This window comes from Kryptolebias marmoratus, linkage group LG19, assembly GCF_001649575.2.
Source record: "Kryptolebias marmoratus isolate JLee-2015 linkage group LG19, ASM164957v2, whole genome shotgun sequence".
NCBI classification, from domain to species: Eukaryota; Metazoa; Chordata; class Actinopteri; order Cyprinodontiformes; family Rivulidae; genus Kryptolebias; species Kryptolebias marmoratus.
Genome location: NC_051448.1, coordinates 16832812 through 16856305, shown reverse-complemented (window position 1 = coordinate 16856305; position 23494 = coordinate 16832812). Strand labels below are relative to the sequence as shown.

The window sequence follows — 23494 nt, the reverse complement described above, 5'->3', positions numbered from 1 at the left end:
GACAGCTACTATCTTTTAATTTCTTTATTTCAACCTTCAGGTTTTTCAAGTTTTAAGATTGTTCTTTAAGTTCCAATTCTCGCTGAAAAAGCACCATATTTTATTTTTTTTAAATGTGTAAATGGCTACATTTTCCCCTCCCATTCAGGCAACGCCGCTAATTTGACTAAAAACATGCAGAGTTCTTTATAAATTCAATTTAGAATCTTTTTTTTTTTAAATTGTGTTGGGCACTCTGAACACTATTTATACCAGAAGAAATAAATAAAAGTTGCCACATATTTATGCTGAACGATTTCTAAAAAGAAATATGCGAGCCTGTTCTCCATTTGTACTTGGTAGATATTCATCACAGTTTATTTTTCCAAATAAGTCATAAACACTAAAAAAAATAAGTTCACAGAAATGATAAATATATATCTTTATAAATGGTACATGCAAAGAGAAAATACTCTGAAATAACGTGGTAATTTGTATAGATACAGTAAAAATAAGATTTTAAAAAAGGTGCAGTTGTGCTCAGATATAAAAAAAAAAAAACTAACTAAAATCAGTCATCTGCTGTAACACAAGTGAATGCATAATGATCGAGTAAACTAAACATCACTTTGTTGGAGAGCAGCAGGGACTAAAACAACAGAAACTCTGTAGTTCAGTGACCGGAACTGAAATATTAGAGACGTTTCAAGTTTACAGATTTTTGAAAATGACAAAAAAAAAAGAAAAGGCACTTCATCCTCAGCTGCTCCACTGAAAAGAAAAGTTGCTGCTCGGCAAATGTAACGCGCTGCTCCTCAGCTAGCTCAGGAAACAAAGCAAACAAAAAGAAAAACCTCCGTATTGCACTTTAAATAAACCTTTTTTTTTTCAATGACCCATTATTACAAAGTTTGAAATGATTCTGAAAAACGGTACAAGAACATGGGCTCACAGTCGGCAAGAATACTGGGTGCAGCTTCTACACTTCTCCACACAGAGTCAGTGTGTCACGCATGTTCACCTCTGCCTCCTCGGCCTGTGAAACATACACACACACACACACAGAGCCCGTCAGGTGGCTGTCCCATGATGCATTCAGGTACACGGTTGTGTGGGCTTCACCTGCCGCAGCGTCCCGTCCGTCTCTGGTGCGTCCTCGATGACAGCGGCAGGTTTACAGCGGAGACTCCTCTCTGTGCTTTTCACTCCACCTTCTTTCTCTGATATACCTGCGAAGAAAAAAAGATGATGTCAGCCGCAGACCTGCCGTGTTTGTGCTTTCCTGAGCAGTGACAGAGCAGAAAACCTTTGTTTTAAAACCTAAAGAACACACGGAAATCTGGAGAATGTTTAAAATTATTTATCATACTTTTGAACTTGTTTCTAATCATCGCCGAGTTCAGAGCAGACCCGTGGTCAGTTTTAATGACATTTGTCTGAAAATCTATGGTAGAAAGTATGAACTATCTGGATTTTCTTTGGCAAAAGACAGAACGCTTCAAAACAAGGTGGGAACGTTTCTAAAAACCTATTTCGTGAATGGATATTTTAAACAGTTTGAAATGGGGGTTCTGTGGAAAGGTTATAAACAATTAATATCTTACCTGTTACAATATTAATAAAATCCTCCCTGAAGATGTTAGAGAGGGCTCTTAAAACAGCCTCAGTTTGGGGAAATAAAGAGTCAGAGTCCGACAGGACTGATGAGCTGATGGCTAGTCCAAGTCTTGTCCACTTCATTTCATTTTTCAACCCTAATCCCCAAAATCTCACCAGTTCATCCAAACACTGCTTTATAAACCTATGCAACGCTGTCAGGTTTGCATTTCCCGGTTATTTTGGCGGAAAAAGGTGCAATATTTCTGCCAGGCTGCACAGGAAGTGCTACAGCTGGCTGCTGGTGCTGCTGCCATTTGCGCTTGTGTTCTACGTAAATAACCATCTGACGGCAGAGTAAAGGCTGATAAAACGGCATTCATATGAAATGCTATGAAAGCTGTTTAAGGAGACCGGCCTTCCGCTTCTTTATCTTCAAAAAGGTCATCTTTGACAGGTAAGATATTAACTGTTCCTAAATTTAATACAAAACCCTTCATCGAAAAGTCTAAAAGATCCCTTTAGGTTTGATGTAAACCGTCGAGGAGCTTATTTTAGGTCCCTGCTTCAAACCTGTTTGTTGTTTTTAGTTGTAGTTGAGCAGGACAGCTTGACTTTTAAGTTTATTTTTAAATTCCTTTTGTGGTATTTTATTGTATTTGACTTCACTTTTATTGCTTTTATGCTTCATCCTAAATGCTTTCTATCCAGAATACAAAAGGAATAATGAGAAAATAAATTTTAAAATTCCTGACAAGTCATAAACAAATGAAAGAAGAAAATAGTTCAGATAAAACCTACAGCGATGTGTCCTAACTTGCCTCTGCAAACATTTTAGATCAAAGGTCCCCAACCCCTGGTCCGTGGGTCATTTGGTACTGGGCCGCACAGAAAGAATAATTAACTTACAGTATTTGTTTTTTTTTTTATTTTGGCAGTCTGAACTACATTTATTTTGAAAACTGATCAGATTCTCTCCACTACATCCGTCTCTGACTCCCTCTTGATGCGTGTCAGAACGCTTATTTAGAATCACGTGATCCGTTACCGCTAAAAACAAACCCACAAGCAGCAAAACGAGCAAAAAACAAACGTCTCTGGAAGCCCTGGATGGGACCGTCTGGTTACTGAGAAACAGGCACAGGGCTCCCTCTGATTCAGCGTTATGGTGAGTTGTATTCTTTGTGCACTTTATATTTGTGGTGTATCTTATTTTGAAGGGCATGTTTAAACACAGAGAACATCAGGGGGAGGAGAGGCTGTTATTCATGTTGATAACACAACACCAGGATGCAGCTAATAAAGTTGCGAGGACACGTTGGATTTACGTTTATTAGGTTTTAATTAATACCCCCGTTTTCATGCCGGTCATATCATTTTATTTTGTTGTATTTATCCGCCACACCTTTAAAGGCCGGTCCGTGAAAATACTGTCTGATAATGAACCGGTCCGTGGAGCTCAAAAAGGTTGGGGGCCGCTGGTTTAGACGTTGAACTGCAAGAAAAAACCCTAAAGTCCGACATGAACATTTCACTGCAAACCAAGCCGAAGCAACAAGCAGGTGGGACGTGCCTGACAGAGGCAGGTGTCCGCGGAGGCCCGGCCCGAGCAGCTGCCACACCCTCATGCCGGCCGACACCTCCTTGCCTCCTCCGGGCGGGGAGGTGGGAGACGAGCGAAGGCTGCGGGAGAGGGGGGCGTGGCCCGAGCCCATCCGCCGGACGGGGATGCGGCTCGCGTGCGGCTGCAGCTCGCACCTGCGCAGGCGAGAGACAAGATCACGCAGCGTGGCCTCGTTTTCCTCCATCCGACTGTACGCCCTTCTTTTTTTTTTCCAAAGCTAAAAAGCAGTTTTCTTTAACTAAATAACATCCCCCCCAAAAAGGCTGAACTTACTTGCTAAGTTTGATGGATGACAGGATATGTTCAGGCCCCAGGTCTTTAGCAGCCTGTGGACACATTAGGACGTCAGAAGTCAAACCTAAACGGGGATATTCTCACAGAACTTGCTCTGTCTGAGCCAGCTGACCTCTTTTTGCGTGGCTGTGAGAGACCCGCAGCCTCGGCCTGCGCGCCCAGGACGCGTGGCGAAAGGTGTCCTGGACCAGCTGGGTCCACCAGCTCTAAAATCAGGACCGCTGACTCCTGTCAACAACATGGAGGGACATAAACACAGGAGAACTAAACATATCAGGGAGAAATTCACCTCCTGGAAGATCACCTTATCTGTGTTCGCTTTTATCACAACTCTCTCGGTTTAACAGGTTAGTTTTTTTTTTTTTTAAATGGTTCCCTCCAGGTGAGACATGAAGATCTGACACACACAAACACACACACACACAGACAAAAGGAGAGCAGAGGACTCAAAAGCTTCACAAAGGGACAGTTTTTATTCCAGAAGTTAAACAGAAACAAAAAAAAGGCGGGTAAAGACGGCAGCACATTGAAGGAAAGATGATATTTATTGACGGTTACAGGGACGAACACTGATCTGCAGTCTGGTGTTAAGAGGTTAGCACCATATCGAAAGAAATGACACAATTCTCACAGGAGCATAAAGCATAAAGACACAGGACGTCAAAGTTCACAGTGAGGAAACAGAATAAAAGCGACAGAATGCTCTTCGCGGGGGACTGGACTGAACTGAGGAAGAGGCTACAGAAAAATAACCGTCTCGTGATTTTAAAGGAGCATCGATAAGACTTCTGTTTGCTCGATGAGCACGAAACCACTCCTGCTAACCTAATATTTAGTTCTGCTTTCAGCCATAAATTACTCTGAATATCTCTTCTAATCTGCAGGATTTGACTTTTGTATTTAAAATGTCAATTAAAGTGCAAAACAGTCAGCTTTAAACCTATACAACAACAACACTCGTGGTTATAGTTTAGCATAGCGACGACAGTAGCCACTAATTTTAAAACGATCCTTGTTCTAACCGGGTCGACGCTACCCGTGACGGGTCTGAAACGTCAGCGGGGCTTTTTTAACCCCCCCCCACTACGCTTTACAGCAAAACAAAAAAGGCACACCATAACTACGACGCGTCACAGCACTGGATCGGACGGCGGCCACGACGGGAGCCGAACATCGACTCGGCCGCCGCCGCTCACAGACCCTTTTGAGCACACAGATGTTTGGACTTCAGTGCAACTAAAATGGCTGGTCCTAACACACAGACCAACATCAAGTACTGGGATGGGAGGAACACGTGGAAATGGATTACGATCGCTATATTCTTTCCACAAAGACATTTTTTTACATTTAAACCAGAACAACAAGGGAGTCTTTTATGGTCCTCTCGCTGCTAAAAAATATATAAACTTTACAGCGAATGGTCGCCAAATACGAACCCGCTAAGGGCACATGAGGAGACCGTTATCTGCACGAATAAACTATGAGCCATGGGTTTTATTTACATCTGAACCAGCACTGGTATCTTATAAGAAAAGTGTAATAAATAATCGCCAACCTGACTTAGTCAAACAGATACCAAACTATTTTTTTTTTTTTTTATGGTTTTGTTTTTTTGGCAACTCTTGTTCCTCCCCCCCACCGCTGAGGCCTGAAGCCAGTGACGGTTCACGCTCTGGCAGTAGGCGACTCCATGACCATCAGGATGTCCCGACCGCAGTGGGTCCGACACTGGAATGACTTAAAAGATACTGGACAGAAGGAATCGCTAGGCTGCGTAAGAAACTTTAAAAAAAAAATCTAACTGTTAAAGGTTTGATTATTGTCTCCGGAGATCTCTATTCAGATTAAATGTAATGTAATTAGCCCCTGTTGGCTGGAACTGAAACTTTTTATATTTAAAATAATATTAATAATAAAAGGTAAATGATTCTGTGTAACTCTTTTCTTATAACAACATGAACCAATAAAAAAAAAAAATCTATAATTAAAAGTGCAACATGGTCAAAGTTAAAGCATCATTTCTGTTCACCGTTCATCATTTATACACAACTCCTGTTAAAGCAGATCTTTTGAAGTGGAGTTCCGTGAAGAGGTTATGAACGATTAATATCTTACCTGTTGTAGATGGGTCTTTGAACAGCCTCGGTTCAGAGAAATAAAGTTCACTTCTGACTGGATTAGGAGCAAACAGCTAGTCCTAAACAGCTACAATTTCAAATATTTCTTAGCAGTTCACTCAAACAACATTTTAAAATACTTTACTTCTCTGTCATACTAGCGTACACAGCTACTCCGACAGAAATATTATTATATTCTTGCAGGAAGTGCCCAAGGCTGCACTGTAAGAGCCAATAACCATAATTGTATATAAATAACCTTTTTGTGGGACAATGATGGTGATGTAAAGGTTTATAAAACGGCTCAGACCAGCCGTTAGCATGTAGCCTTCAACGGAACCCCACTTCAAATGATCTGAACTGTTGCTTTAAAAGCCTGACAGTAGTTGTGTGTCGACTATATGCAAAAACTGACAGCGCTGTTTAGCTTCAAAATAAACAAATAAATCAAAATGGCACATTATAAAGGTAATGTTTTAGCTTATTGTTAGTACACAGGCAGAATGTGAATATAATATTCGACCATTTATGTGGGCTCTGCTGTGGATTTTAAATGTTCCTCAAGACAATACGGGTTAAATAACGAGACGACTGTTCAAGAACAAACACACACACCGCGGAGTTCGCTCTGATAAAACACACCAGAAGACTGGGTGGTCAGAACCAGAACCATTAAATGCTTGAAGAGCTAGCACCAGTAATGTCTTGAGCTTGAACACACAAACACACACACATACACACATATGTTGGGCTCAGTCCGACGTGGGCCCAGTCGGGGAGGTGGTGGCAGGTGGGAGGCTCTGAAGGAGCAGGGGGCTCAGTTTGGAGAGCAGCCCGGGCCGGGGCAGAGCCTGAAGGGAGGGGAGCAGGGTGGAGAGGCTGGGGGGCTGCAGGGAGTACAGACCTGTCATATTGACGGAAGCCGGGAGGGGACAGGAACCGGCCGCGCACACCGAGGACGACGAGGACGACGACGAAGAGGACGGGGGCGACCGGGGCAGGTGGGAGGGTTTGTGGCTGTTGCTGGGGGATCGAAGGATGGAACGGTGATGGGAGGGGCGTCTCTTCTCCTGAGGCTTAGCGTCTGAAGAGGGAGACACACACACACACACACCTGGTTCAGAGACATGCTGGGACTGTCCAGTGGAGACACAAAGCTGGGAGACATTTCTGAGTTTTCAAATCTGCTTTTTAAGCTCATCCTAAAATAGTTTTGTTTTTCTTTCTTACCAGTTTCTCACAACAATAAAGCAAAAACAGCCTCTAAGACCCTAATGAGCCTCTATTGTGAGGAGAGCGAGTGCAATTTGCAGGTTTACAGAACGTCTCAGCTTTAAAAGCTCGAACTCTGCACTCTCTGCTTTTTGAATTGAGAAAGCTCCTCGGATGAGAAACAAAATGTCTTCAGCTACAGAATAGAAGTCCGGTTGTTTTGTTTTTTTAACCTGTTTTGGATTTTTTAGTTGTCACCAACATGAAATGGATAAAATGGGACCAAAGAAAAAAAAGGAAAAGGGAGATGAGGTCACACTAAGGTAACACAGGGGTCATTTTGATGTCACAGTTTAAAAACAACCAGGACAAGAAAGCCCAGCTTGGGAGAAGTTGGGCGGGACAGCAGCTTACCCCTGACCGGCCCGAGGGTCTTGTTGCCTCCGCGCCCGCCGGTGTGTGTGCTGTTGTACTGTGTGTGAGCTCGGGGTGGGGGGCAGCCAAAGGTGAAACTCGGAGAGCTGTGCATCTTTGGTGAGGGGGTCTGGCTGCTGCTGCTGTTGCTGTTGCAGCGTCCGCGGCTGATGGTGTTCTCTGACGCCGACCCAGACAGGAAGCTGCTGCCAAATCAGGACAAACGGGGGAGAGGGGACACCTGTCAGCGACGGAGCAAAGGCCTTTTTTCGGCGGCCCAGACACGTGCGCGAACTCACTTGTTGAAGCTTTTGGGCGGAGACAACTTGCTGCCGTTGTTGTGCGCCCTCGGCGGCGGGTGGATGTGCGCGTTCAGGCCTTTGGTGTTGCGGACGTGCTTGAGGATCCAGGCTCGGAGGTTCGTGAGGCAGGTGTGCTCGGACAGAACGAGACGAGGCCAGGGGTTACACTCTGCCATGTCCAGGGCAGAGACGGCCACGGCACGCCCCACCTGCGGCGCAACCCACAAAACACGTTTATAAAACCGCGTCCTGCGGTGAAACACGGAAAATCCTGGCGATCTCCTACCTGCTCAAATATCTCGGGAGTGTATTTTGGGGGGAATGATGGCGGCGGAGGGGGGCTGGCCCGACCGTTGTCATGGCAGGCAGGTGGGATGGTGTTCATGGTTTTCCCTGTGTTGTAGTTGCACTCCAAAGTGTAACTGATGTGTAATCAGAGGAGAAACATGACAATAAAAGCATTCATTACCATTTCAGGATGAGTTACTGACGCTGGAGCTCTTTATATCTAAACTTCTAAAAATACATTTAAAATTAGGAAAATGGCCTAAATTTTTCTTTGGTACTTTAAGGGTTAAAAGTACTTTTTTTTTCCAGAAAAATCATCTCCATGTTAAAAACTGTTCTATTAAATGTGCTCCTCAGTATTTTTATCTCAGCAAAAGTTAAACTATTTAGAAAAAATACAGAAAAAATATGATATTAAGTCAAAAATATGTCATTTGTCATCATTTCCCCATGTTGCAGAGCTGATGCAAACTTTATCAAGTGGAGTAAAAAAAACAAAAAAAACAATAGGAGACTTGAGGTTAAAAAAAATTGGAATTTACTGTAATTTGCAGAATCGGATGTTGGATATGATATTGTAAAGCATGCATTTTTTAAACTATCTTCACGTTAGAGGCCAGTGTCTACAAACATTATCCATTATCTGCCACAGAAGCAGAGACACAAATGACTGCATCACCTCCAGACTCTCCAGGTTTTGGGTTGAGAGCTCTTCTGAGTCACTTGTGTCTAAATAAAATGCCTGGAGAGACAACCCGCGGGAGGATATTACCTCTGCGGAATCGTTACTCGGCTCAGACTGACGCAGTATTACCGATTAACGAGGACATATACGAACATTTTATCAAGATCTGCGGCACTGAGAGAGAAGGCTACAGTTCCTCTTTGTGTCTGGGAATGTGAAATAATAAAACCACTTTGGGAAGAAATTAAACGGGTCGTGGGAATTATTTTGGGTGTTCAGGATTATGTCCTGATGACTGCCAGATATTTGGATAAAAACAAGCTGCCCTAGATATTTGTTCACTTCTTGCTAAAAGAGTTATTTTCCTCTCCTGGAGGAACACAAGGAAGTCTAAATTTATCAGCTGGGCTAAAGAGCTGTCTCTAACTGTACCAATGAAAAAAAATTACCTTTATTTTCAAGGGAGAAGAAGCCCTCTTTAAAAAGAATCTGGACCCCTTTTTACAGTATATAAGGAATGTGGACTTGAATGCAGCTGATATGTAATAAAAAATATGTTCTGTACTTTAAATGTCTTTAAAGACATAATACCAAAAAGGAAGACTATTTTTTAATGTCCTGGATTTTCATTCTTAAAGTTATTGGACCTGACACCTCAGTTTTTTGTTTTATTTTCACATAATCTTATTTAACGTGTAAGGTTTTATTAAAAAGCTGAATTACATCCTGTGTGCCTCGCTGCTCGTCTGTCAGCTTTAAACTTGTTTTTATGCGTTTGCTGTGTTTTTGTAACCTTTGTAAAAATCAATGAAACATTGCTGGGAAAAGACTTGAGAACACGCTGTCGGAAAGCTTGCTGTGTTATTTGAGCGCGAGGTGCGAGTTCGGTGTGGGCGGACCTGTGAAGCAGCCCGATCGCCTTGTGGACGGCGACTCGGCCGCTGCCCTCTTTGGACTGGCCGTCCCTTTTGTCTCGAGCGTACATGTTCTTCTCTGAAAAGTTGCAGCCCAGGAAATCGAAGTGGGCAGAATTCACAGCGATCAGTCTGGGATACAGCATGTTCTCCACCTGAGAAAAACGACCAAAACAAAACACGAACCAACCAACCAGATTAACATTTGAAAGTCAAAACTGCTTGAAATCTTATTCAAAGAAAAAAGAAAAGAAACATGTTGCTAAAAATAAAACTACATGATGTGATTTGACACGCTTCCAAAATCAGAAGGAGGATACCTGCTGGCTCTCGTCAGGAAGGTTGTTTCCATACATGAAGCATCCGCGTTTGGAGGCGTGGCCGTGTAGGTCCACGTAATACGCCACGCCTCCCTCCTGCGGGGGCACCGGCTCCTCCGCCTGCGGCGCAGCTACATCTTCAGTGGCAGGAGCGCCGGTCTCCGGGGAACCCGGGGAGCTGTTCTGGTCTCCTTTCTTCGTCTCGGCGGCGGTCCAGGTGTTTTCCTCCATCACCATGGGGAGCTCGGCCGGGACGGGGTTTCCGTCTTTCTCCGCGTTGCGTTGGTTCAAGCTGACTTCGAGGGGAGTGAGCGGCGGAGACTGAGGCTGATTGGCGGACTTGTTGTTGAGGGGGGTGAGCTGCGTGTGAGGGGTGCTGTTGCTGTGTGTGTGCGTGTGTGTGTGGTGGTAGAGCAACAGTGTTTTGGCTGCATAGATGGAAGGGTGAAGCTCGGGGCTGGGGTTCAAGTATTGTCTGTTCAAGTTCACACCTCTGGAGTCAGTTCTGAAAAACAAAAACATGATTTTTTTATTATTCTTGTTTACAGAATCCAACAGAACCACTAATACACATTCTCCCTCTATAATGAAACAAAACCAACAAAAAAAAAGGCTTTGTCCATCCATTTGCCTACAGAGCTTGATTTGCTTTTGGACTTTCTCAACCCGTTTGTATTTATACTATTTTTTGGATCAGATGCACCACAGCGTCCAACTCTGCAGCTTCCACTCAAGACAAATAGGAGGAATTTTTGTTTTTGAGATTTCTGACCACGACTCTGTAATTCCTGAGGGTTTTTTAGCAGTAAATCTCGTCACACAATGTTTCTTTAAAACAAAAGTCCTTGTTGTTTTTCTTCCTCTGCTCTCGGTTCGACTCGGGAACTTCTGTGTCCGTTGTGTTTTATTATTGCACAGTCGTTGCAAACTCTGCACTAGGGACGTGAAGATTAACCAGTTCATAGATCGGTAGAGTAACCAATCTATCTAACCAATTTTCACAGACGCGCACATACACAACACGACTAGATGGGTAGAGCAGCCGTGTACCAGTTCAGTTTTGGGATTGAACCTAAATGTGTTGATTTATTAGGATGTTGTACTGACAAAATCGGATTAATTTATTAATTTAAATTCAATTACTTTTACACACATCCATTTTAAAGGATAAAAGAAGAGGTAAACAGTAGTTATGTTCCTGGAGACTCTAGTGGAGAACTTCCACTGCTGTTTATTATTATTATTATTTATTAAGTAGTGACCCGGCATTGTTAAAAAGGAGAACTAAAACAGCACCAGAGTAAACGGCAATAAACGCTGACAGCGTGCTTCACTCAGGGACCATCACATACAAGTAAAGATGACTAAGATGTCTAATACTTCACAGGTGAAGGCCTACACTGCGTCTACTATCAAGGTTAATTCTTCCAAACTCAACTCTTCCGACCTCCAAAGGTGCAGCAGCACGTTAACAAATAAAGGACCCCCACATACTTCACTCCGTGGAGGTCCACACGAACTCTAGGTGGACTCAACGCGAACTCGAAGCGGACGTCCGCCGGACATATCCGCGCAAACATCAATTTTTATGACCACGTACGTGTTCTGGGTGTCGCACAATAAACTGCCCGGTGAGAAACGGTGTTCGCATTGGACTGTTCTGTGTGCGACACCAACCGCTCTCAGGTGAGAATGGGCGCCAGCGTACAGTGTGACCGCCGCTCTCTGTTCAGTACTGACAGGTGTGCGGTGGCTGCCCTGGTGGTGAAGAAACAGGGCTAAAGGCACCTTCTTTCTTTTTTTTTTTTAAAGCTAAGAGGCAAGCGATCTCTTCCTTCTTCCTTCTCGTCCGGTGACGCCATGACTGAAATTTGTCACGGGAGAATTTTAGGCAATCTGTACGCTCGAGTATGAAGTCTCAACCGTCCGCGGACAGTCCGCCTGGAATCCGCGCGGCTCGTGGAGTACGCCCGAGTATGCAGGGAGCCTTAAGAGCTCAGTAACCAGGCAGCAGACAGCGTTTTGCTGTGGCATGATTTTATAAATGTACAGAAAGACCATCAGTACCCATGATCAAAGCAAGGACTTGTGAGTCAGGAAATTAGTGAGATTCCGTAAATGTAGTGGTTACGACTGTGTCAAAATACAGCGTCTGCAAAACAATGTCAAAGCGTACTGAGAACCATTACAATCTTAGGTGGGCTTTTTATTAAGGGAAGCTCCTTTCACTGGCAGCTGTAAAATTACTGAAAAGGTTTAGTGATTTATTCCCTGTAGGTCACTTTGCACAATTCAACCTTTCATTAACACCATATTTCAATATGAGAAAATAATTTGACTTAACGGCTCATGGTACTGGTCGGGGCTTCTTTTAACATGCATGATTCACTCAAGCTTTACTCTACGACAGCACGTGGTTATAAATGTTAAGCTCCCACCTGTAGTGTCCTCGGACGACTCCGTCCGGGTTGAGCATGGGAATGAGCTTGAACACGAACATGTTGCGCAGCATGTGTGCCCGTGGGTCGTCTCTTCTCAGGATGAAGTTGAGGAAACCATTAAACACGAAGGACGAGGGAGTTTCCCCCGGGTGCACGCGGCTGCTGAGGAAAAACACCTGCATGTACACACAAACAGCACGGGTGAGCTTACCTGAGGTGGCATCAGACTCGAAGGCCACAGAAGGCAGCATTTGGATTTGTGGGCGATACGATACCCTCTTGCCGGAGAAGCGGTGAGGTCTCGGAGTGTTGGTGTCAGAAAACAGCTTCGGCAGACGAGCTTCTCTCTCATCCTGCATCCCGCTGCAGTTGGTCACAGTGAGGAGGTCCACCCTATTGCCATCTAGAGAGTGACACAGCAACTCCCTGTGGTAATACACAGTGCCTGGTGCACTGCCAGAGGGAAGACAATGACACAGTTTTTTTATGCTTTTCAAAAATATGCTAATTTTTTTAACGCGTGTGAGGCGTTTTTGCACCACCTGTGTGTTTTACCTGCTCGGACTGAGCTGAACAGCGTTGGGGTAGCTCTCGTCCAGCTGCTGCAGCATCTCCTGGCACTCGGCGTAGGAGAACGGGAAGCAGAAGGAGAAGTAGGCGGTAGCACCTCGCACCTCCAGCAGCCGGTGGGTGAAGGTAAGGATGAACTGGTTGTCTACAATCTAGAAAGCAGCGGGAGAAAGGAGAACAGAAGAAAGAAGCACGTTAGTCGGAAGGATAAAAATAGCCCAGCTGACAGCGCTCTGATGCTCACGTCATCTTCCTGACGGGTTCGCAGAGAGAATCTACCTTAGTCGTGGGTCTGTCTCGAATTCTTTCCCATCGGGTTTTGCCAGGCAAAGTGCGTACAAGAGGAGCCATGCCCTGGCTATAAAGCTTCCTCTGATTATTCATGTTCATCACATTAATCTTCAGCAACTTCCCAGGCAGAGCGCCCCTCACGCTGAAGTAAAACCACGATCTGAAACACATCAAGTAAAGCAGCATTGGGTATTTATAGCCCATGATTCAAACGACAAGGAAGACAACATTAAAAAATAAAAAAGCACGTTTAATTACCTGTTTCCATTCTCATGCTCTGTGCCAGCGCAGTCGGGCTGGGTCCACACGTTGAACTCGTAGTCAGGGGTGAGATGCGACCCTGAGGTGGAGCTCCCACCAGAGGCGGTGTCCGAGGGGGGGCTCGAGCTGCCCTTCTCCACCTTCTCCACCCGCGCTAGGTTCCCTGAGTCAAACTTGGAGCTAAACACGATGTTACCAAAGCGGGCCTCCATGGCTCTGACCTCCGCTCACGTTTCTCCTTCCGGGCCGATTGCCAAGTGCCAGTCAGATACCTGACACCGCTGACCTGTCAGAGTAAGGAAACGGGTTTAAATCACTAAAAACACTGAATAAAACAAACACAAACCGCACGACTAAAGTTTGTTCAGATTAGCTTGATGGCATTTTGTTTTTTCTCTAGCTAAGGGTGAACATTTTGCACGATTACTGAGACCATTTCCATTTTAATACATAAAAAATACAGGATGCAGCAAATTATTTGTCAACTTTATCACTTTTCTTTTTCTGCTGTGGGAACCAGCTGTTCGCCTCGAGGCACCGGACCTCGAATAATTCAGCAACCTTTAACATCAATACCACAGATTTAATCGCAAAGTAAACACAAGCCCAAAATAATTGGATTTTAAGCAAAATTGCAGCAACAACGACAACAAAAACAACCCCGGTTACAGTGCTAATCTAAAGTGAAAAATGACATGAGCAGAAAAAGACAACTGAATCCTTCTCTCAATTTTAGTGGACATTTCAAAGATCTAATTACATGACAGCTGAGCCACAGTATCTAATATTCCTGTGCAACATGAAAAAAGGCTCAGAAAAAGCACAGAAGCCTATTTGCACGCTGGTTTTTCATTGTTAGCTGCAATTATGACTGATATTTAACAACAATCTGAAGACAATGCATATGAATAAAAGTAGTAATTAGTGCTGCAGTTTTGGTTCCAACCCCTTAATTTGTTATTTTCTTACCTGGCTCTATTTTATTGATCAGCAAGTTGGATTAATGGGAGTCTGTATTGATCTTGTATTTAAAAACTACCCAGAATTCCACTTATTATCCTGGTGTTTACTTCCCATTTGAAAACATAATTATTAACTTTAGTATTATTAACAAAATCTGATTGACTTTCCTGAAGGTACAAATTTAACTTGTTACACAACCTAACCGATATATCAAAAAAAACAACAACAGATTAAATTCATTGGAACATGTTTTTTTTTGTCATTTTTCACCAGCAATATGTTGACATGGTAACGACAAAATAATTTTCTGCAGGAACACTCATTACTGAGGTTTCAAACATAAAATAAATGACTGGTTTATATAATTTAAACCAATGGAAAAGGTGAAGCATTTAGAGCATTCATCAAAGAATGTTTCTTATAGGTTTAATGTAGAAATTATGCCTATATGTATGACAATTGTTTACATTTATAACGGATATTCAGGGCATTAATTTTCCCAGAATTTGGATTTTTAAATTGTTTTATCTTTTCTGTTTTGTAACCTAGTTACACGATCCTAGTATCATTTGAAAATTCAGCATAGTTAAACATAAAACTTCTTGTAAATGTTGTTAACACACCCATTTAGCTGCAGGTTTATCAAAGGATAGTAACTGTGTTTTGTTTTATATATATATATATATATATATATATATATATATATATATATATATATATATATATATATATATATATATAAGTGTTAAATATGGATCAAATTTCACATTATGCCTCAGTTGTAATTCCTAATTATTAATTTTGGTTTAAATAAAAACAACAAAAGAGGAAAAACTGCTTCCGGTCTAAAAGTCAACACTAAACAGCGCCTCCCCGAGGCTGTTCAGGAAACTGCAGCCGTGTCTACAACCAGCACAATAATCAAAGCTCGAGTTGAAACACCACCGCTGCTTTATTATTATTATCATAGTCATTTATTATTAGTATATTACATTATAAAACCACGATTGTAGCTTGTTTGTTTGTTTGTTTTAAACGCACGAACAAACAGGTCTGCGCTGTTTAAAATAAACAACAACCGAGTCGAGGTTTCGAGCAACGGAGGGGGCGTGAAGTCACGGCGTCTGACTCCCAAAATGCATTCATTTCACCGCTTGTGATAAACACGCGAACGCAACATTTTCGTTACTTTTCTAAGCGGCTCTGACCGTTACAGTTAGCTCGCTTAGCTAGCAACCGTCTCCAAGCTACCGAGGCTAACCGAGCGACCAAGCCAGCAGCCGTCGCTGCTCGAAAACGAACGCCGTGTTCATGAAAGTACCGTGTTCCGTCTGTTGCGCTGTCGAGACGCTTAATTGACCCCCCTTTTTCTGAGGACGAACACATGAACTGACATGTCTTACGGGGCTATTTTCGATCGATGTCCATTTTTTGTCGACACCGTCCTTCCCGACCATCAGTTTGTTAAAGCTCCGTGTGTTGCGTTCAGGGTCCTCTGGAAAAAATGAAGCCGTCTGGAGTTTTCTTTCTTTGTCGCCTGCGAACAGCAGAACTTTGGTGGCCTCTAAAGGTAAGTACCAGTATTTATGAAGATATAAGTAAAAGTAAAAAGAACATGCATTAAGACATACAATGCCGCGCCAATTAACTATATTCTTGACGTTTGTAAGCACGAACAGGGAACTGTCATGCAAACCTCACCAAAGATTACCAAAGATTACCAAAGGTCACCAAAGATTAAAGAAAAATCAAGACAATAACTCAAAAATAATTAAAAAAAAACTCTAAAAGCTACATATAATAATATACAAATTCAGACAGAATAAAGCACAATAGGAAAGAAAACACAATAAGACACTTTTTTATTGCGACATTGTTTATTATTGTACTTTCTAATGTAAAAAAAATAGTGACTTGAATAAAAAATTGTGCAATTCTCCATATATTACAAAAAACCGATTGCTTTGTTTACACTGAGTGCATACCTGCATTTCAGAGTTTTACATCAATATATTAGGAAAACTGCTGGCGTAAACCCTTTCAAACTCCACCCTTTGCTATAGTTTAGAATAACCTTGTTATGTTGGATTTCATACGTCGTAATAAGCATCTTTAAATAAGTTTTAAAACATGCATGTCTTTATTTGAGCTGTGAACTTGCCTCCCAGGTGTGACATATTTGCAGTTGTGCGTACATTTTGTTAAACCTCCACATTCATTTATTTATTTGGATTGTCTAAACCTTTCATTTTAAAGCGTGTGGTTGTTTTGCAGTTATGGCAAGAGAGAATAGAAATGTGCAGATTTATCAAATAGAAATAGAGCGCTTCATGAAGTCAGAAAAATTAATTTCCTCTTTTTTAGTAATGTTAGCACCATGTTTGTGCTCATTTATATTACATATATTGTTTAATGTATGGTTATTATCATATAAAATACATAAATATTTTTTAAAGGCGTTTTTTATGCCCTTTGTAGTTCATTGGCGGAAACAGCCTCCAACTCCCATGAAGCCTTTCGGCTGTTGCTGCGGCAGCGGCGGGAAGTTCATTTAGCCGACGTCCATCATGGACGCTCCGCTTCGCGTCTTCGCCGCCTTACCTGCGGATGAATTCGCCGGTGAGGACCGGCAGCGGGGACCTGGACCGAGAGCAGGTCACAGAGACGGACTCGGCGGTCAGGGGAGGGGGGTCCAGGTCACCGGGGTGGCGGAGGTGTCGAGCCCGGCCGACCTAGCGTCGCTGCGGGTCAGCGTGACCAGCGCCAAGGAGTCCGTGAACGAGGTGACCAACAGCGTCACGCGGCGACTCGATTACATTTTACAGGCCCTCAGGTAAAAACAGACAAAAAAAATGGCGAGCATTATTATTAGTCAAGTAGCTCCAGTTGTAATGACGATATTTGTCTAAAAAAAAAGTTTAGTTCACCACACCCAAATACAGCCAGGTCCTCTCATTAGGATGTGTGGACAGGAAGTTCACCCGCCATGTGGGAAGACAAAGTGCTTCACCTTAGAAATGACTTGGATCGGGGATGATAACTTATATCTGCTTAATTTACTAAGTTCGATGGCAACAAAACCAAAGAGAAGAAAAGCAACACAAAAATTTAAATATGCAAAAGGTGCTTGAGCCAGCTGATGTGCACATCTTCTGACCCCTATGAAGATGTGCACGTGAGGAAATGCCTGAATGATCCAAATCAACTATCGACTTCCTACCTCAGTACAGTAAATGATCTGGTTTTCGATACGGGTCCATGCACGAGAAAAGACCTGTAGGGATGCAAATGTCTCCAAGCCTACAGTTATTAGTCTCTGGTTGGTGGCAGGAAGCAAACGTTGTAGTGACAGATGGTTAACTCGTAGTAACAGCCAGGGTAAATGTAAACAGGTAAACTACTGATATGCTGGTGTAGATTTCTACTTATCTAGGATGTGGCAAGTCAAAAAAAAAAAAAAGTTTTAAACAATAACATCAGAATATAAGTCCAGGTGATTTGTTTTTAAAACTTTTGGAGTAAACTACTGATAAAATTAGCAGATATATACAGAGAGATTTCACCCTATTCTTCACAGCATCCTTACAGGAAGAGTACGATGCAGTAACCAAGTCTACAGTTTTAAGTATTCCTTTCAATCAAAATAGTCCTGATAGCTGAAGATGTTATTTCATGAAGAAAGTGCAGAGGTGTACCTGTGCTGATTGAGGCGTGCGGTTGACAGGTCTGCCTAATGTAATGGAAAAATACTGTTTTCAGTGATTCTTGCTGCATGTGACCACCATGTTTTAGTTTAGTTAGGAATTCCTTTATTCTTATCCCTATAGGGTGCCAGGATGTATGTGTTATCTGGTCCTTTTGTTCCCCCCTGACCCCTCCTGACTGTATGGAAATTTACCAGTATGTGCCTCCTTAATTGCCTCCCCTTGTGATCAGCTATCTGACCCTTCTGTTCCCCCCTGACCCCTCCTCATCCTACAATGGTATAAGAAGGGGGAGCTATCTGTAATGCTTCAGACTCACTCTGTTGACTCACCTCAGCGCAGTGATTCTCAGCTATATAGGTTAAATAAATTATCCTAAGACAAAACTCTTCATTGTCCTCTTTGGTAAAGAAAATTCCACAACACTAACCAGGATTCGACAGTTCCCGAGTCTGCTGAAACCTGAAAGTTGTCCGTCACGGCTGAAAGAACACTTCGTCCCCTCTCTGTCCTTGGTGTTTTTGTCCACTAGGGGCTTGTCTTCCAATGTGGCGTTGAGACGGTGTGCACACAAACTGTGAGCAGTCTATAGGAGTTTTTTTTTGTTTGTTTTCTTTTCTGTCTTATTACAGGACCCAAATTGAATTTGACCAGAATATTAGGCCTATTTTTTAAGCAACAGTGTCATATTTGCAGGATCAAATTATAAATCTTTGTTTCATAAAATCTGTAGGGGTGCTTCAAAACTTTTGAGCCCGATGCTGATCCTACTTTTGCCTACATTTCCTCAGCCAACATTATGTTATTTTTGGTGGACTGTAGTGTGATGCCACTAATCCGTTACAGAGGAAGCGAAGCTCAGAGCTCCTTTTGTCTACGAGGTATAAAAATAATTGGCACCGCTCGATTCTTCTCAGACAACACGGTGTCAGGGACGAGGACACGTCGGTGAGGAGGTTTCTACACCGAGACGCTGACCTGTACACCATGGATGCAGAGGTGGGGATATTTGGATGGTTCGTCGGTACTGAACGAATGTGTGTGTGTAAAGCGACGATGTTGCCGAATGTCCCCGCAGGTCGCGGTCACGTTCTCAGACTTCGAGAAGATGGAGCAGATCTGCAGCATCCTGCTGGAAAAGCTGGACAAGAGTGTCCGCGTGGGGGTGCCCCGGTTCCGCCACAGCCCCGAGTGTTTGAGCCAGACGAGGTATTTGAGGCGCACCGGCACTAATCTGAACCAACGAGTCAGGCGACTGAGCCGTGACCCGTGCGTTTTTTTTTCCTAGGCAGCGCGCGTGCGTGTCAGCGGTGGAAAACGCTCAACAGAAGGCCGCCGAAATCAGTCAGCTCCTGGGGCAAAGTCTGGGATCTCCTCAGCTGGTCAGAGAGGAGGAGACCAAGGAGTGGAGGAATGAGGAGGAGGAGGAGCAGGATGGAGGCAGGGAGCAGAGTCCAGCTCCTCACTTTCCCCGCATACCTAAAGTCACCGTGTCCTCCCATGTCTTCGTCTCCTTCAGCTTCAGAGACAAAGGCAGGAAGAAACTCTGAGGATGCCGCGAGCACAGTTTGGATTCTTTAAACAACTTTATTGCACATCACTTGAAGAGAAGTACAGATTTTAAAGCCAAGACGGCCCCTTAAAGGTCACTTTAAAAAGACGATTTCAAGCATCTCCGTTAAAACTTTAAAGTCTTTAAACTTTCACATTAATTACCTGGACAGATTCAAATAAAACACTTTCCAAGCGACAGTGGTCTCCAGATTTGAAAAATTCTGAAAACGTCGGCACTTGGGCGCTGATGATTGTCCGAGTAAAACGACGGCATCGCCATCTGAGAGCAGGGAGGTGGGGGTGGGGGACGGTTAAGCGTCTTCGTCCTCGTCCTCCGGGAAGAGCTCCCTGAGCCACGGCTTCATGACGAAGCGGGTCCCGTCGAAATGCGTGAAGTAGTTCTCCAGTGTGGGGATGTCCGGCTGCAAACACCCGAGCGCATGAGTCCGTGGAGGGGGGGGGCAGAGTGCGTGAGAAAGTGCAGCGTTTCGTGGACTTACCCTCACGCCGGCGACGCGCTCCAGCTGCGTCTGGGGCAAGTAGGCGACCAGCAGGGACGAGGGCCCGGGCCCGCCGAACAGAACCTTGTAGTGCGGCGTCTTCTCCGCCTTCATGTTCTGCGTGACGTGATTTTGTTCAACAGAGACCGTTGGCGAGGCATAAACACAACGATTCACGGGGGGGGGGGGTTAATCGCGAGCACTCACCTCAGAGTTGGAGAACATGCGGTCGATCCACTCGGGAGGAGCTCGCAGCTCGGCATCCCAGCTCACCACCACCCCGACCATGTGACCCTTCCTCTCCATCACCACCTCCCCGACTCGCAGGAAGACATACGGGGGACGAGGGCTGCGGACTGCCTTAGAGGCTGGAAGGGACAAAAAGATGAGCTCATCTTCTTTTGAATACACAAAATAAAATCTTCAGATTTTGCTCTAAAATCCCTTTTATTTTTGTCCATCTTTGACCGACAAGTCTTGAAGTGATAACAAGAACTGACGGCTTACTTTGAGGAAATACTCCAGGTTTGTGTAATAAGTTGTGAGCTGCGCACCACTGAGTATTTTGTCAATAACCGCTGATGAGAGCGAGAGTTTAGGATTTAAAATAATGAGAAAAGAAAACCGGAGACATGGGACACGTTTCACTCAATACCAAAGGACGAGTTTTAGTCAAACTAAGTGTGTTTAAGGACTGGGAGGGTTCTCAGTCCACGTTTCGCTGGAGCTTTGAAGATGTTAAAAACAGAAATTTTAAAAAATAGTCTCGAGTCATCTGGAACATCTGTCTGTTTAGTTCATGTGAGTCAGAAAGTGAAATGCCAGACAGGTTTGGATGATTTGGTGATATAGCCTATAAATAAAAAACATATTGTGACTGATTGCAGCTAAAGGTGATAAATTACCATCGAACTAAGACGATTGGACTGTGGAATGTCTCAGATGATTTGCAGTAAGCGAGCACGAATTTGTGCGTTCTCTTCTAATTTCGTCTCGAAGTTTTCACACTGACCTCCAAAAAAGCCCTGATCGTTGTCAAAAATCATGGTCTCCACGGGAGGGGACACTTGTGTCTCCTGGTATTGTCCCAAACCAAGCAGAGACCTAGGGGAAGACAGATGTCCTTAAAGCGGGTTACTGATTTTAATTATTTAAAGTGTTTCTACAAGTTGGCTTGAAGGTTTCTCACTTTACTGCGTTAAACTGCTGCTCAGTCCAGTCCATCCAGGCTGAGGTGTTCAGGTACGACGTCCTCCAGTCCCGCCACACACGGAGCATCCTACAACACACACAGCGCTCCGTGGATCAGGGCCGTGAACACACATACACACACGAGGGTTCACAGGCCGTGTTTGCGTCACCCACCGTGTGGTCGCGTGGTAGCGCTGAGCCGCGGAGGAGCCGCTCCAGCGGCTGATGAGGTACTGAGCGGGCAGCGCGGAGAGCAGCAGGCCGAGCTGCAGCACGGCAGCGGGGCTGAGCCGAGGCATGGCGACCCCCCACCCCCCGGTCTCCTCCTCCTCCCCTGGAGACGGACAGGTGCAGGCTGGGAGGCGAGCCGGACCCTAACTCTGAGTGAACACCGCTCCAGTGAGCTCTCCTCGGTGTGAAGTCCAAACCTTCGCGTTTCACCGCAGCTCTCTGCCGAACATTGCGTTTCGGAAACTTGAGCGCGGTTTCGCTTCTCTTTTATTTACATAAACGCCGCGCATGCCGGCGCCACCTGTGTATTTACATTTTTTTTTTTACCCTTTCGGAAAACTTGCCAAAATAAGTATCCTGCCCAATCACGGCGGCCCACGGAGGAGCGGACGGACCTTTAGCGTCGCGCCACGTCAGGGAGGCGCCCGAGCTCCGGAGGTCCGGGCGGAGGGGCGGTGCTGTTCACCTGCTTCACGCGCTCACAGAGCGGCTACAGGTCCCGTCTGTGACCCGCCGAGACCGAGCTAAAGGCGCGCGGACCGCTTCCGGGGCAGAGACTGCAGATTTACAGGTCGGCTTTGCAATTCAGGAGCCAGAAGTGTGACTTTTTTCTTTCTTTGCAGACATTAACAACAATAAAATCTTTATTTTCCTGCTTCCTAAAAAATGTTGTCAACCCAGACTGGATATGCATCACACACAAAGCTCAGTCGATCAGGTGTCTGGCTTGGGATCATCAGGGAAAATCACCTCCAGCCACCAGAAATGAAATGTATATTTTATTCATTTGCAAATAATAATTGAAACAAAGCAAGAAACTCCAGCCTCCTCCTGGTGGAGGTGACGTGTTTCCCACGGCTGGAGATCACTAAGACTACGTTCACACTGCAGGAAAATGTGACCCAATTCTGATTCACACAGCTGTTTTATTTTATCTTTTGAGAAAATATTGACAGTCCCCCCCCCCCCCCTTTAAAATATTTGATCTAAAAATCTGACAACCTCCTCACACAAACATCTATTTATCTATTTTCAAATTAAATTCAACAGGCAATCAGTTCTGGAAACACCCTGATCGTTTTATTACACTTACTCAGATCCTGAAAACACCTAAATTAAATTATTATAATGTTTGGTTTTAGAGTTACAGACTCATTTCTCATTGACTTGTTTTAATTTTACAAGCAGGTTAACATAAACAAAAAGATTAAAATAAAAATATGAATAGATTATATTAAACATAACATATAATATAGTACAGGCTAATTAGGTAAAATATTTTCTCAAACTATTTCTTATTCAGTTCCCCTGAATCTTTAGCAGAGTCCGACCCTTTTAAAATTCTGAGCAAACTTTGTTGGTGACCTTTGACCTTAACTGACTCCTAGATATACAAACAAGCAGTAAATGAAGGTTTTCTTGTTCAACAACAACAACAAAAGGCTCCATGAGAACTAAAGGTAAAATGGAAACACAACTGTTTATTTACTTAAAATATCGGTATGAACTAACAGAACAACAGTACTCCCCTACACATACATTCTAGCTTTATGCTTTTATTCCTTTAGATATAAAAAGTATCCAAACTAACAAAGACAGCTTCGTCCATCAGTTCACAGAAAAGAGACACCCTCCCCTCCCCGTGCTCTCCCGTCCCGTTCCTCCTTAAAACCTGGTGGCTCGTACGTAGCCACTTCACACATACGCGCGCACACACACACACACACCTTGACCTTTAACCTCTAAGTCAAATCGCTGCACGTTTTCACAAAATCCAAACTGCAGAAGTGTTCTGACCTGGGGCTGGAAACTGCTAAAAACAAAATTCCGTTAATATCTTTTATACAGAACTGGACACTGTTTCTTTTTTTTTTTTTTTAAAAAAAGGGAATTTAAGTTAAAACTCTGATAATCTTTCTAATTAGAGCTCGATGTAGCGTCAGGTGAGACGATGAAATGACGAACAGGTGTGTTGTGATTCCACAGAGGAGGAAAAATTTTTAAAAACCACAGGAAGTAGCACAAAGTATCCATAACATTCCA

The 23494-nt window shown here is 43.8% G+C and overlaps 3 protein-coding genes across 7 annotated transcripts; 1 reads left to right on the top strand and 2 right to left on the bottom strand.

Annotated features, from left to right (window-relative positions):
* Nucleotides 1–406: 406 nt before the first annotated feature.
* Nucleotides 407–15796, bottom strand: agbl5 (ATP/GTP binding protein-like 5). 5 transcript variants are annotated; one of them, XM_017409270.3, is made up of 17 exons: nt 15675–15796; nt 13306–13594; nt 13036–13207; nt 12742–12908; nt 12462–12639; nt 12184–12362; nt 9746–10250; nt 9411–9580; nt 7825–7960; nt 7536–7747; nt 7237–7442; nt 6515–6694; nt 3606–3721; nt 3473–3525; nt 3149–3333; nt 1102–1208; nt 407–1015 (listed from the first exon to the last, which is right to left on the bottom strand). In XM_017409270.3, exons 2-17 carry the CDS (start codon nt 13518–13520, stop codon nt 959–961), a joined length of 2838 nt encoding a protein of 945 aa, XP_017264759.1. In that variant the 5' UTR covers nt 13521–13594; nt 15675–15796; the 3' UTR covers nt 407–958. The 5 variants fall into 5 exon arrangements, 4 of the variants coding, with proteins under 4 accessions (XP_017264759.1, XP_024860179.1, XP_024860177.1 ...); XM_025004411.2 differs by having other exon boundaries at nt 7237–7439; XM_025004409.2 differs by having other exon boundaries at nt 15666–15788.
* irak1bp1 (interleukin-1 receptor-associated kinase 1 binding protein 1) lies at nt 15707–19732 on the top strand. The gene is made up of 5 exons (XM_017409053.3): nt 15707–15841; nt 16750–17104; nt 18893–18974; nt 19054–19184; nt 19264–19732. The coding sequence occupies exons 2-5, from the start codon at nt 16839–16841 to the stop codon at nt 19523–19525; spliced, it is 741 nt and encodes a 246-aa protein (XP_017264542.1). The 5' UTR covers nt 15707–15841; nt 16750–16838; the 3' UTR covers nt 19526–19732.
* On the bottom strand, nt 19543–21826 carry si:dkey-261l7.2. Its single transcript, XM_017409054.3, has 6 exons — nt 21395–21826; nt 21219–21308; nt 21042–21133; nt 20237–20397; nt 20030–20146; nt 19543–19951 (listed from the first exon to the last, which is right to left on the bottom strand). Exons 1-6 carry the CDS (start codon nt 21517–21519, stop codon nt 19841–19843), a joined length of 696 nt encoding a protein of 231 aa, XP_017264543.1. The 5' UTR covers nt 21520–21826; the 3' UTR covers nt 19543–19840.
* Between the last annotated feature and the right edge of the window lie 1668 nt (nt 21827–23494).